The sequence below is a fragment of the Chelonia mydas genome, chromosome 2, assembly GCF_015237465.2.
Source record: "Chelonia mydas isolate rCheMyd1 chromosome 2, rCheMyd1.pri.v2, whole genome shotgun sequence".
NCBI lineage: Eukaryota > Metazoa > Chordata > Testudines > Cheloniidae > Chelonia > Chelonia mydas.
This window is the reverse complement of record NC_057850.1, coordinates 201,711,987-201,727,372: the sequence shown is the minus strand read 5'-3', so window position 1 is coordinate 201,727,372 and position 15,386 is coordinate 201,711,987. Positions and strand designations below refer to the sequence as shown.

Below are 15,386 nucleotides of genomic sequence, written 5' to 3'. Positions count from 1 at the left end.
CTTAACAAACTAGTTCTCTTTCCAAATGAATAGTCCTGGTCTTTTTAAATCTCTCCTAGTATGTAAATAACCCTTTCAAGTCTTATATTCCTTGCCCTTCTCTGGACCTTCCTTATTTCTAAGATGTTGCTTATGAACTGTGAACAAAATTGAATGCAGTAGACTGAATATTTTTATGATAACATAACATTCTGTATTCCCGGTGGTTTACCATCTCTTTTGAATGCAGCTTCCCATTGCGTAGAAGTTGCCACTGATTTTGAAATCTTCTCTCTGACAGGTTACAACTAATTTAGAACCCATTAATGTCCAGGAGTTGTTTAAATTGTACCACCTTGCATGACATGTCTCAGTTAAATTTAATCTGCCTTTGTGTTGTCCTGTTAATATTGTGTTATATCCTACAGGAGTTCCTCACACTCATCCTTAGTCTTAACAGCTAATTTAATCACCCCTCATCTTAATAACCAAGGACCTGATTTTGTCCACATATAGACAGAAGATGCACTGTATGCTGGTCTCCCACTCCCATGGACAAAGGGGGCTCAGCTGCTGGCATTGCATCATTTCCCCTGATGCCTAGAGAGTCAGAGAGCTCTCTGTGGGTCTGGGGATCTGTGCAGGGAATGGGGCAGGACTGGGAAACACAATCCCTCTTCCAGTCGGCCCCATGGAGTTCCCACACATAGATATTATAAATCCCTGGCTAGATTATCTTTCAGTCCCCACCCAGTGCCTAAGGAAAGTCCCAAGGCAGCTCCTAGCTGCAGGAAGCCCCCCACTGGGGTCATGAAGTCAGGGAGTGGGAAGGGACTGCCAGGGGCATGTATTCAGTGTGGATATGATTCTATATCCCACTAATCTGTGGGGTCTGTCTGTGGGGAGCGAAGAGGCAATTCCTGCTCCTTCAATGGAACAGTTCAGCAGACAAAAGTGAAGAAAGCCTTGTGGCATCTCCCACCTCCTTCATGTCCTCCTGGGGGCCTAATTTAATAATCCCTGGTTTAAATAACTAATTAAAAACCTATATAGGGTTGTGTCATTAGCAACTGTTGGCACTTTACTAATCCCAATCTGCCTCCTAGCTCCTTAATAAATTCACTAAGACCATGCTTAACCCAGGGTTCAGCACTGGAATATCCCACTATTAACCTCTCTCGGCAGTCAGAATAGCTGGTTAGGAAATTTTGTGTCCTAATTTCATAGCCAGTTCTTAACCTGCAATAGGGCTTCACACTAAGTTTCCTTAATAGTTTCTCATTTTTAACGGGGGCCTCTATCAAAAGGCTTCAGAATGTTTAAGTACATTCTGTCTAGTGGTTTGCAATTAGCCTCTATTTTGTTAACATTTTATCAAGGATTCCTAAACAGGTAGAGAAGCACAATCCAGCCTTCCCACAACAGTGCTGCTCTATTTCTATCGTATACTCAAAAGTCCTTTATACTTTTCTCAACTATTTTTCCAACCACTGAGCTAATTCCCATAATCATCCTTAGACCTTATTTTAAAAACAGCTACTCTAGTGGCTCCTTGCCGTCCTTTGGTGGTTGTACTTAATGGCAAATTACACATTTTGCTTAGTGGCTTACCTATTAATTCTAGGGCTCCTTCACAACCGTTGGGTGAATGCAGTCCATCCCTGGGGATTCACTACAATTTATTTTTTGTGTTCCATCACCTTTGTTTTTTAAACAAAAGGTTTTGTGTCTCAGACTGTGGATGTTCTTTTCATTACTTTACCAGTAAAACAGAGGAAAAGAGCCCAAAATATAAGCCACAAAACATCAGATCATAAATATAAGGAGAGGGATCGATTGAGTCTTCTTTTTTTTTTTAATTTAAAGGGACAATGGCACATGTCAGTTATAGAAATAAAATGAATTGAAGCCATAGAATGTATGCCTCCTCCCTTCATGAATATTATCCCTGAGGTCTTTTGCTTCTCCTTTAATAGAATTATGAAAACGTTTGTGTGCTCCTGTTTTGGAAAAGGAATCCTGAAGCTCGAGTAATGATGTCTGAGGTCGAGGCACCCCAGAATTAGGAATCCATTCAGGCAGTGCCATGTTAGGCGGGTTGCCATCCAAATTCAAAGCATATTGGGTTTCCTCTTGATCATTGCACTCAGGTTGAAAATGTCCACCTTCTCCACCAGTTTGATTCTTTGGTACACCTGGCTTACAAAGACTAACTGGGTTGTGCCATACAATGTATTGGTCTAAATGGCTAGGTTTCAAATCTTCATAGTAAAGGGAATTCCAAGACGGTGTGGGAGGAGGTTCAGATTCAGGTCTGACTGCAAGCTGCCTTCTGTACAAAGCTTCCATTTGCCATGTATCTGTGATTTTCTGAAATTTGTTTACTATACGTCTGTTATCCTGACTCTCATCTCTCTGGTAACATGCTTGAGGCAGATGAAGAGTCTGCAGTGAGTCCTCCTCCCTTTTCTTGGCTTCGTTTTCTGTATGTTTACATTGCTGATCCAGATTTGTCGCTGTTTTCCTATTGCTAAGTATCACGTCTGAGTAACTGGGTATGACAGCATGAACTGTGTACAAAACTGGAGGCACGCGGACATCTGAGGAATCCTGTTCTTGTAAAACTGATTCGTGTGGACGCCGACTTTGGAGGATACGTGCGATGCGCCCTTCTAGGGGTCTCACTTGTGAGAGACTAGGCAGAAATGTTTCTTTCTGTGGGAGGCAAAAAAAAGGATTAGGTTTGGCATCTAAACCTGTGCATTTTACAAAGGAAAAGTGTCGTGGCTGGTGGTCCTGATCATTGGCTTGCTCTGCCAAAAGGGTTCAAGTGTGAGTCTTCATCCACAGCCCCATACTTGGGGTGGTGTGGAGGCGTGCTGCCAGACATGGGCACAGAGTCAGGGGGAATATGGCCACTGCTTCACCCTTTGAAAGTGAGCAGTTAGTGCCCTCCCGTAGACACGCCAACTCTGCTGGGTTAGGGGAGGAGCCTAGACCATGATACCACCCCTGCCCAGAGCATACTGGAAGGCTAAACTCAGACCTTTTCCTTGGGAGAGGACAATAAACGTATTGTGCCCAGCATCTATGTACAGGACACAAATGGGAGGAGGCTTCTCCCACTTTCTATGGTTACCATCCCTCCTATTTGTGATCTTATGACATCCATGTTGCAATACCAACAAATACTTATATTAATGTATATTGTTTAGCTTCTTTTAATGTAATTTAGCAGTTGGAAACAATGAGGATCATTAAAACCATATGGCCAGCCAGCTCTCTGCAGACTATAGTTTGGAGAACCACTGATTTATCTTCATTATTAATTATTTGTATTGCGGTAGCACCAAGAAGCCTCAACTAAGTCAAAGCCCCATTATGCTAGACACTGTACAAACAGAGTAAATGACCATCCCTGCCTGGTACAGCTTGCATCTAAAAATTACTCAAATAACCCAAATGTTTTATTTCTGCTATTTATTTTAAAGTACTAATGTTGTTGGGACAAACAGGTCTGGCCCAGAGTGGACACAAGTTCTGAGGTCAGAGGGCAAGGAAAACTGACCTGTGTTTGAATTAATGAGAGCTGCCATTTTGGATTTTCTCGTCTAGAAGCAAGTTGTTGAAAATACACTTTTCGAGCCTTCTTTATACATCATAAAGAAGCAGAAAAAGGGCACAAACTATTTTTTCCAGGTCACCTTTAAGAGAACTCAGCATCTTTTCTGTTTAAGATATGGGGTAAAATTATTATTATTTATTGATTACAACTATTTGCACTGTAAAAAAAGAAAAACAAAAGACAGTGCAATCTACAAGTCGAAGCATGAAGGGGCATACGAATGTTAAGCATATCTGGCATGTGAATACCTTGCAATGCCAGCTACAACAGTGCCATGTGAATGTCTGTTCTCACTTTCAGGTGACAATGTTAATAAGTAGCAGAAAGCATTATTTCCTGTAAATGTAAACAAACCTTTTGTCTTAGCGATTGGCTGAACAAGAGGTAGGACTAAGCGGACTCGTAGACTCTAAAGTTTTACATTGTTTTGTTTTGAGTACAGTTATGCAAAAAAATAGTTATTCTAATTTGTAAGTTGCATTTTCATGATAACAGGTTTCAGAGTAACAGCCGTGTTTTGTATTCGCAAAAATAAAAGGAGTACTTGTGGCACCTTAGAGACTAACGAAAGCTTATGCTCAAATAAATTGGTTAGTCTCTAAGGTGCCACAAGTACTCCTTTTATTTTCATGATAAAGAGATTGCATTACAGTATCTGTATGAGGTGAACTGAAAAATACTATTTCTTTTGGTTATCTTTTTTAAAGTGCAAATATTTGAAATTAAAAAATAATACAAAGTGATCACTGTACACTATGTATTCTGTGTTGTAATTGAAATCAATATATTTGAAAATGTAGAAAAACATCCAAAATATTTATAATAAATCTAAATTGGTATTCTGTTATTAACAGTGCGATTAAAACTTCAATTAATTGCAATTAATTTTTTAATTGAGTTCATTTGTTTTGAGTTAATTGTTTGAAGTAACTGCAATTATCTGACAACCCTAAACATTTTCAAAAGCATCTAAGGATATGTCTTCACTCCTTAAATATTATCCTGTCTGAGCCCTAAGCATTTATGCAGGTGACTAACCTGTCCTGCTTCCTGCACTGCTGCAGTGACACTGTTATTTTTGGCATGCTAGCTCAGTCAAGACTAGTTTGTGTATGTCTGCCTTACCTCGTAATTACACTTCCAGCTGCAGTGTAGACATATGCTTTATCAAAAAGTCCCATTTTTAAAAGTGACATAGCCACTTAGACATTTAAGTCCCATTGACTTTCACTTAGCCCTGGTCTACACTAGGAGTTGGTCGCATTTAGCAGCGTTGAATCAATTTAACCCTGCACTCGTCCACATGACGAAGTCCTTTTTTCGACTTAAAGGGCTCTTAAAGTCGATTTCCTTACTCCACCCCCGACAAGGGGATTAGCGCTGAAATCGGCCTTTCTGGGTCGAATTTGGGGTACTGTGGATGACATTAGACGGTATTGCCCTCTGGGAGCTATCCCAGAGTTCTCCATTGTGACCGCTCTGGACAGCACTCTCAACTCAGATGCACTGGCCAGGTAGACAGGAAAAGGCCAGCGAACTTTTGAATTTCAATTTCCTGTTTGGCCAGTGTGGCAAGCTGCAGGTGAGTGCAGAGCTCATCAGCAGAGGTGACCATGCAGAGCTCATCAGCAGAGGTGACCGTGATGGAGTCCCAGAATTGCAAAAGAGCTCCAGCATGGACCGAATGGGAGGTACAGGATCTGATCGCTGTATGGGGAGAGGAATCCGTGCTAACGGAACTCCATTCCAGTTTTCGAAATGCCAAAACATTTGTCAGAATCTCCCAGGGCATGAAGGACAGAGGCCATAACAGGGACCTGAAGCAGTGCTGCTTGAAACTTAAGGAGTCTGAGGCAAGCCTACCAGAAAACCAGAGAGGCAAATGGCCGCTCCAGGTCAGAGCCCCAAACATGCTGCTTCTATGATGAGCTGCATGCCATTTTAGGGGGTTCAGCCACCACTACCCCAGCCATGTTGTTTGACTCCTTCAATGAAGAGGGAGGCAACACGGAAGCAGGTTTTGGGGACGAGGAAGATGATGATGATGAAGTTGTAGATAGCTCACAGCAAGCAAGTGGAGAAACCGGTTTTCCTGACAGCCAGGAACTGTTTCTCACCCTGGACCTGGAGCCAGTACCCCCCGAACCCACCCAAGGCTGCCTCCCGGACCCGCCAGGTGGAGAAGGGACCTCTGGTGAGTGTACCTTTTAAAATAGTATACGTGGTTTAAAAGAAAGCATGTTTAATGATTAATTTTCCCTGGCATTTGCGGCTCTCCTGGATGTACTCCCAAAGCCTTTGCGAAAGGTTTCTGGGGAGGGCAGCCTTATTGCGTCCACCATGGTAGGATACTTTACCACTCCAGACCAGTAGCACATACTCGGGAATCATTGTAGAACAAAGCATTGCAGTGTATGTTTGCTGGCATTCAAACAACATCCGTTTTTTATCTCTCTGTGTTATCCTCAGGAGAGTGATATCATTCATGGTCACCTGGTTGAAATAGGGTGGTTTTCTTAAGGGGACATTCAGAGGTGCCCGTTCCTGCTGGGCTGTTTGCCTGTGGCTGAACAGAAATGTTCCCTGCTGTTAGCCACGGGGAGGGGGAAGGGGTGAGGGGCTACCCACGTGGTGGGGGGAGGCAAAATGCGACCTTGGAACGAAAGCACATGTGCTTTGTATGTAATGTTAACAGCAAGATTTACCGTGAAAGAGTGTACCCATTGTTCTATAAAATGTCTTTTTAAATACCACTGTCCCTTTTTTTCCCCCTCCACCAGTTGCATGTGTTTCAAGGATCGTCTCCTTCCCAGAGGCTAGTGAAGATTAGAAGGCGAAAAAAACGCACTCGCGATGAAATGTTCTCTGAGCTCATGCTGTCTTCCCACACTGACAGAGCACAGACGAATGTGTGGAGGCAGACAATGTCAGAGTGCAGGAAAGCACAAAATGACCGGGAGGAGAGGTGACGGGCTGAAGAGAGTAAGTGGCAGGCTGAAGAGAGGGCTGAAGCTGAAAGGTGGCGGCAGCGTGATGGGAGGACGCAGGATTCAATGCTGAGGCTGTTGGAGGGTCAAACTAATATGCTGCAGCATATCGTTGAGCTGCAGGAAAAGCAGCTGGAGCACAGACAGTCGCTACAGCCCCTGTGTAACCGACCGCCCTCCTCCCCAAGTTCCATAGCCTCCTCACCCAGATGCCCAAGAACGTGGTGGGGGGGGCCTCCGGCCACCCAGCCACTCCACCCCAGAGGATTGCCCTAGCAACAGCATTCAATGGCGTTCAATAAGTTTTAAACTTTTAAAGTGCTGTGTGGCCTTGTCCTTCCCTCCTCCACCACCCCTCCTGGTGCTTCTCTCCTTCACCACCCCTCCCAGGCTACCTTGGCAGTTATCCCACTATTTGTGTGATGAATTAATAAAGAATGCATGAATGTGAAGCAACAATGACTTTATTGTCTCTGCAAGTGATGATCGACGGGAGAAGGGGAGGGTGGTTAGCTTACAGGGAAGTAGAGTGAACCAAGGGGCAGGGGGTTTCATCAAGGAGAAACAAACAGAACTTTCACACCGTAGCCTGGCCAGTCATGAAACTGGTCTTCAAAGCTTCTCTGATGCGCACTGCGCCCTCCTGTGCTCTTCTAACCGCCCTGGTGTCGGGCTGCGCGTAACCAGCAGCCAGGCAATTTGCCTCAACCTCCCACCCCACCATAAACGTCTCCCCCTTACTCTCACAGGTATTGTGGAGCGCACAGCAAGCAGTAATAATAGTGGGAATATTGGTTTTGCTGAGGTCTAACCGAGTCAGTAAACTGCGCCAGCGCGCTTTTAAACGTCCAAATGCACATTCTACCACCATTCTGCACTTGCTCAGCCTGTAGTTGAATAGCTCCTGACTACTGTGCAGGCTGCCTGTGTATGGCTTCATGAGCCATGGCATTAAGGGGTAGGCTGGGTCCCCAAGGATAACTATAGGCATTTCAACATCCCCAACGGTTATTTTCTGGTCTAGGAATAAAGTCCCTTCCTGCAGCTTTTGAAACAGACCAGAGTTCCTGAAGATGCGAGCGTCATGTACCTTTCCCAGCCATCCCACGTTGATGTTGGTGAAACGTCCCTTGTGATCCACCAGTGCTTGCAGCACTATTGAAAAGTACCCCTTGCGGTTTATGTACTCGCCGGCTTGGTGCTCCGGTGCCAAGATAGGAATATGGTTTCGTCTATGGCCCAACCACAGTTAGGGAATCCCATTGTAGCAAAGCCATCCACTATGATCTGCACATTTCCCAGGGTCACTACCCTTGATATCAGCAGATCTTTGATTGCGTTGGCTACTTGCATCACAGCAGCCCCCACAGTAGATTTGCCCACTCCAAATTGATTCCCGCCTGACCGGTAGCTGTCTGGCATTGCAATCTTCCACAGGGGTATTGCCACTCACTTCTCAACTGTGAGGGCTGCTCTCATCTTGGTATTCATGCACTTCAGGGCAGGGGAAAGCAAGTCACAAAGTTCCATGAAAGTGCCCTTATGCATGCGAAAGTTTCGCAGCCACTGGGAATTGTCCCAGACCCGCAACACTATGCGGTCCCACCAGTCTGTGCTTGTTTCCTGAGCCCAGAATCGGTGTTCCACAGCATGAACCTGCCCCATTAGCACCATGATGCCCACATTGCCAGGGCCCGTGCTTTGAGAGAAGTCTGTGTCCATGTCCTCATCACTCTCAACACCACACTGACATCGCCTACTCGCCCGGTTTCACTTTGCCAGGTTCTGGTGCTGCATATACTGCTGGATAATGCGCGTGGTGTTTAATGTGCTCCTAATTGCCAAAGTGATCTGAGCGGGCTCCATGCTTGCTGTGGTATGGCATCTGCGCAGAAAAAAGGCGCGGAACGATTGTCTGCCGTTGGTCTGACGGAAGGAGGGGCGACTGACGACATGGCTTACAGGGAATTAAAATCAACAAAGGGGATGACTTTACATCAAGGAGAAACAAAAACAACTGTCATGCAGAATGGCCCCCTCAAGGATTGAACTCAAAACCCTGGGTTTAGCAGGTCAATGCTCAATCCACTAAGCTATCCCTCCCTCTGATATTTCAGGCAGGAATGAATCTCCATTAAAGTTTTCAAGGTGCCCCTGACAGACCTCACGAAAACGATTGTCGGCCGTTGATTTCACGGAGGGAGGGGGAGGGATGGGGGGGAGAGCAAATGAATAGAAAACAAATCTGGTCTATTTCTTGTTTTGATCCACTCCATCTATCTTTTACATCTTTGGCTGGCAGCAGATGGTGAAGTAGGACTGCAAGCCATCCACATCTCCTGGCTGCGCAGCAGAAGATGTTGCAATAGGACTGCTAGCCATCCTCATCTCCTGCCTGCTCACCATAAGATGGTACAATAGGAGTGCCTGCAGGACTAAAGAGAATGACCTGGTCGAGTCACTCCTAATTTAGTCCCTGCGCCCGTATCTGCCCAGGTGCTCCTGACTGACCTTACCGAGGCGGCCAGGAGCACCTCAGACACGATGAGGATGGTTTTCAGGCCTATTGCACCGTCTGCTGCCACAAGGCAATGGGTTGCTGCTGCTGTGTAGCAATGCAGTACCACGTCTGCCAGCACCCAGGAGACATACGGTGACAGTGAGCTGAGCGGGCTCCATGCTTGCCATGGTATGGCGTCTGCACAAGTAACTGAGGAAAAAAGGCGCAAAACAATTGTCTGCCGTTGCTTTCGCAGAGGGAGGGACGGAGGGAGGGCCTGATGACATGTACCCAGAACCACCCGCGACCATGTTTTTTGCCCCATCAGGCATTGGGATCTCAACCCAGAATTCCAATGGGCAGTGGAGACTGTGGGAACTGTGGGATAGCTACCCACAGAGCAACACTCCAGAAGTCGACGCTAGCCTAGGTACTGTGGACACACTCCGCCGAGTTAATGCACTTAGAGCATTTTGTGTGGGGACACACACAATCGACTATATAAAAACGATTTCTAAAAAAATGACTTCTATAAATTCGACCTAATTTCATAGTGTAGACATACCCTTAGTGACTGAGTCACTTTTAAAAATGGGATTTAGGAGCCCAAGTAACTTAAATGCTTTTGAAAATGTTATCTGTTTCTACTCTTAAAACTGACTTTGTAAAAAATGGTACTGTCTCACTCAATAGATCCGCTTCATGTGTGCATTCAAAATCATCTGAATCTTTTAGTGACAAAAGGAGTTTGAATAACTTCTTTACTCTTGCTAGCACTGCAGAGCCAGCACAGCTGTGGGACAGTGAATTGGAATCGGTTCCTTCTTGTGCATTATCAACAGAATACTTTACATAGTTCCAATCAATTACACCTGTGCAAAGTCACTGAAGACAATGGGACTGCATGTGTGTCACTGAGGGCATAAATTGGCCTGCAGAACATTTATTATAGGTAATGATGCATGAGAAGAGAGCAATTCAGCTTGATTTTCATATCCGATGTTTAGTTTGCATGGCTGGCAGTTATGAAAACACATTTTTACTTGTATCCTGAGCACATTTAATATTAAAATTATTGAGACAATAAACATGGAACCTCCCAAAGCCATTTTACCCTTTGCAGAATAGAACTGCACTTTAAAATAGAATCAGAGAACTTTGAAGGAATTGTACATTCTTGATTCACCTTAAAATAAAAAGGCAAATTACTCACATGAAAGTAGCAGAATGGAAAACTATCTCAAAAACCTCAGCTGGTTCTTCTTGGTAGACAAACAATAACATGTGATGCTACATGGACTTTTACCAAATGGAAGCCAAGTCTACATGTTATCAGGAAAGACCGAGTCTGATAAAGGCCATAGGCCAGATCCTCAGCTGGTGGCTTCAATGGAGCTACGCTGATTTACACTAGCTTAGGATCTGACCCAATGCGTTTCAGCCTCTGCACTGGTGCACCACTCACAAGAGACCTCCCTTCTGATTTTAAAGGTGGCATTACTAATGTTTATAGAGGCAAAAGGTACTGTAAAGTGTTGCCATGTGCTGGTGACAGCTTTGAAAGATGAGAGAGAAAATTCAACTAAGCCGAGAGTCACAATCAAGAAAACTAGTAATTGAACACATCTTTGATACATTATACAACTTCTGTCTACAAAATAGACGACCACTGATTTTAACTTATGAATAATTTATCTCCAGTTTAGAGTGAACCTGATCTTGTAAACACACATTACTGGGGCTACTACTGCAAGTCATATCTGGGTCTACTCCTGTTCGTGAAAGCTATGTCTGGTTGCAGGATGAGGTTCTTAGTGATTGCAGTACTTACCAGTTCCACGTCTTCCCCTAATTCTCCAGTTACTCTGCCAATTAACTTCATGTTGTAATCATCCAGTACAAGGGGGTTCATGGGACCTCTACCTTAATGGAAACATATTTTATTTTATTTTCTAGTCTGCTTTGGTTAGACAAATGAGAAGAAATGTTTAGTCACGTGTGTGGAAAAACTCAAATAACTGTTACCCTGTGTAACATTTATCTTATATGCAGCTGCTTTTTAAAAATACCCCAAATCTTGAAATAGGACTCAAAAATGGAAAACTAAATCCATTGGCTAAACCCTTCTGCTGACATCATGTTATCTGTTCTTCTTTATCTCTATTCGTTTCTATTAAAAATAATGCATACCTGTGAAATCGAGGTTATATGTTGTTATCCACTGGGCCCTCTCTACATTTCGCAGCATATTGGTTGTCCTTGAAGAGAGATTAGGTTCCAGTGGGTTGCATGTAGCGTTTGGAGCCACAGTCTTTGGTGGCTTTGGATAGTATATCTGACTGCTTCCCTCAACAAATTTAGGAAACTGGAGGGAAAAAATAAAATAGGTAAAGTATAAAAATCTTGCTGCATCTAGGTGAGGTGTCTTTAAGACATGGGGTATCTGTACGTATTTTAAAGTTCTGATATGAAAAAGATCAGAAAATATGGTCTTTTTAGGAAACATTAAGTGGTAGCATGGGTGAGTTGGACATAAATATATTTCTAGAAAGGGCCTATGCACCCCTTACTCTTGTGAGCAATTTTCCACACTCTTCATCCAGCAATCTTTCTGTTAAGTTTACCTGATGGAATTACTCATGGGCGTAGTTCTGCACCACTGGAATTCAGCCCTGCATTACAGTCTAATTAGAATATTTAACATCTGCATAATTCATCTGAAATACACTTCGATTTAAAATCTTCATGTGAGGCTCTTCCTTGCTCTCATATTTTCAAGGACACAGTAGGCTGGACTCTACGTACCATTCATACGCATTCATATTAACAGGGTGCTTCATAGGGATTGTCAAGTCAACAGGCTTGTATCTCTCAATATCCATAGGAAACTGCATCCCCAAAAGCTGTATCTGTATCTTCCTTTTGTTTACCACTGGCCTCCCTATACTCTTCATCTTGTCTCATGTATGTTTTTCATCTAACTTAGGCTGAGCAGAGACCTGGTCTTTCTATTCATCCGAAGACAAACAGTAGCAGAAGCCTTAACACAAGTGCTGGAACAGGACGGGTCGGGGGCCATGACCTCGTCACTTTTAAAAGTGGGAGGGCTAAGCCCCTCCCATTTTTTACCATCTGTAAGGACAAGCAACGAGGTGGAGAGGAGTGAGTGAGGGGCTGGGTCTTGAGGGAAAGAGGTGGCACAAGGGTGTGGCCTAGGGTTGCCAATTTTGGTTGGATGAATTCCTGGAGATTTCATCACATGACATAATCTTTAATTAAAGATTAATCTTTAATTCCTGGACACTCCAGGACAATCCTGTAGGGTTGGCATCCCTAGTGTGTGCTCAGGGAGAAGGGGCGGTGTGAACGCGAAGGCTTGGGGAGAAGGGGTGGTGTTGGGGCGTAGCTTTGGGGAGAAGGGGTGGTGTGGGGGTGGTGTGGGGTGGGGGGCAGGGCCACGGTTTGGGCACCTGTGGCCCCTGAGGGAGCCTCCGCTGTTCCTGAGCCCTAACACTTAGGGGCAAATCCATCCACTCATTCTGTGTTCACGCAGGATCCCCCCGCGATGGAACCAGTGTGCTTCAGCTATGTAAGGCAGAGCTGGATTCAGAGATCTGTGTAGGGGAGGTGCACTTCTTGCACAGCATGGAGACGAGCTCTGCTGGGAGGGGCTCCCTGTATGGCAGCATGAGGACAGGACCAGGGAACAAGGCAAAAGAGTATCTGCTGCTACACAGATCCTCCAGTCATGAGGGGCTGCAGAGGAGTGGCTCACTGGCCACTTTGTTAATCTAGCATGAGAAATTCCTCCTCCTACATGTCTCTGGGGTACTAGACTGGGCACTGGATTTTTATCCCTTAAATCAAAAAGAGCCTTTAGCCTGACAGCCTCTCTTAGCTTCTGATCTTATTTACATGGATTTTTGATGAATGAAAGATCTCTCCTAAAATGACGGCTGTTTGTTTTGACTACACTGTGCTGTATTCAGGTCTTGAATGGGTTTGTAACGGCAATTAATTTGAAATGCAGTCAGGCATCTTAATTTCTTCTAAATCAGTTTTACGAGGGTTTGGTTTTGTTTGATAAAAAATTTAAATTTTCCTAATCACAGGAACAACTACCTACATGAAAGTATGCATGTTGTCCTGGCCAATGCAAGGCCTCCTTCTGGGAGTCCGATGAAATGTTGATGACTTCATGTCTATATGGATTACCTAAATGGTTGAGAAAAAAATAACAGGCTATAGTGTAATATCCATCAGGCAGAGCCAGGGACAGAAGAAGAGAGAAAAGTTCATTGGTGGCTGAGGTTTGTACACAAATCATCCTCTCTGGGTTGGGTTTTATTGCAAGGGCTCTTGTTTAATGCAAATTGACACCAATTTGGCAAGACTCTCGCTGCATTCTCACTGTATAGTTTTACAAGTACAAAACACTACAGGATAAATAAGAACTGGTGAATTAGAATGTTGGGCCTCTGCCCATAAAACCTCTTCCAGAGGTGGAACTGAATGCCACTGATCAATGAAGTAGCCTAATTGACTGAGCACAGGCCTAGAACAACTGAGCCCCGGTCTATGCTACAAATTCATATCGCTATAATGACATCACTCAGGGGTATGGAGTGATACAGTTATACTGACTGAACTCCCGGTGTGGGAGTGACACTGTGACGATGGGAGAGCTTTTCCTGTCAAAATAACTACTGCCTCTCGGGGAGGGGGAGTATCTACGGTGATGGGAAAAGCTCTCCCGTCGGCATAGGTAGCATCTTCACTAAGCGCTACAGTGGCGCAGCTGAAGTGCTGCAAGTGTAGACAAGCCCTTAGTTCTGATCCTGGCTCTGCTGTGTGGCCTTCCTGCACCTAACTCCCCCAGAAATCAAGTCAAGTCAATGGGAGTTTGGTGCCTAATACCTTTGCGAATATCACTGTAGTAAGCCGCCGACTCACCGACGCGGCACCTCCTGCTGGTTGCCCGGGAATTAGCTCTTTCCAGCCTCGGAGCGCCTCCTGCTGGCCGGTTTCTCCCTACCGGTATCTGCTTCCTCATCACTCTCCACCACTTATACTTCGGGCACTTCAGGCCCCCTTATCTGGGTCTCTCCTCCCAGGATGCCCACCTTGCCTCAGTGGCTACTGCCAGTTGTCATCTAGCCCCCTTTCTCTGGGGAAAACTGCAGTCTATAATGGCCACTCATCATTGGCAAGGGGGTTGGACCTGTGATCTTTCTAGCCCCCAGCTGTCTCCCTGCAGCCCCAGTACCTCCTTAGGCCTTCCTGCCAGGCCGCAGCCTGGAAGGTAGCCAGGCTTGAACACCCCAGCTCAGCCTGCCCCTTCCCCAGCACTGCTCTGTTGAAGGTACCCTGTCTCTCCCAGGCAGCTAGGTCCTTCTCACTCCAGGGAGACTCTCACAGCCCTCTTACCAAGGCCAGCTGTGGCCAGCTACCTAGTCAGCCTCCCTCAGCTGTTCTCACTCCTTTTATCCCAGGAGCAGGGTAACCGCCCCGCTACAATCACCCAAAGTATTCTTTATATCGTTAAAATGATAAAAGCCACCCAAGTTCAGTCTAGGTTACCTGAGTCCTCAATCTAGATTTCCATCTCCCCAACTAAAAGCAAACTGCAGTAAATAAGTTTTTGTCCCAGCTTGCCCATATAAGTAAGATCATACAGAGGGAACAACGAATAAAGTCAAAGAATTTTCGAAGAGCAGTCATTTGCTGCTTCTAAAGTAATTCTTAACCCGATAAACTTTGTTGGGAATAGACCAAGGCTTCCAATGATCCCCGTTGAGCGAAAATAGGTTTTGCAAACCCACCTCCACACATCTGATTAGCATTGTTTAGTTTGAATGGAGAACTGTAAAAAGCGGAAGAGAGGTAAAAAAAAGTACTTCCAATGTTATACGCTTTTTGTGAAAAGGTTTTGTTTATGGCTGACCAAAGTAGCCCCATATCATACAACCCTCTTAAACATCACTGTTCAGCACAGTGACAGTGACTAGGGAAGGTGGCTGATTAATGCAAATTGACCTGCTGCTTAATGTCATCGGCTTCTTATCACTCCAGCAAATGCTGCTTCTCTTTTAAACAGAGAGTGCCAAACTGTGCTTGGCTCGCACAGACATGGAACAGAGAAGCTGGCAACTGCACCAAGAGTCCTGCTATTCTGGAAAAGAAATGTCCATCCTGCCCCCACACCTAAATGCGATGGGGTGCTAATGACAACACATGTGCTAGTTAACCCAGACAAGAGAGCTGCAAAAAGCATACACGCTTCAACAAAGAGATT

At 44.8% G+C, this 15,386-nt stretch overlaps 1 protein-coding gene across 1 annotated transcript in view; it reads right to left on the bottom strand.

Annotated features, from left to right (window-relative positions):
- Positions 1 to 1,860: 1,860 nt before the first annotated feature.
- C2H7orf31 (chromosome 2 C7orf31 homolog) overlaps positions 1,861 to 15,386 on the bottom strand; it is a 41,143-nt gene continuing 27,617 nt past the window's right edge. The window contains exons 6-9 of the mRNA XM_007071559.2: positions 13,218 to 13,306; positions 11,282 to 11,456; positions 10,923 to 11,014; positions 1,861 to 2,694 (exon numbers count right to left, since the gene is read on the bottom strand). Of these exons, the coding sequence (XP_007071621.2) occupies positions 1,861 to 2,694; positions 10,923 to 11,014; positions 11,282 to 11,456; positions 13,218 to 13,306 (1,190 nt within the window). The remainder of the gene's footprint in view (positions 2,695 to 10,922; positions 11,015 to 11,281; positions 11,457 to 13,217; positions 13,307 to 15,386) is intronic.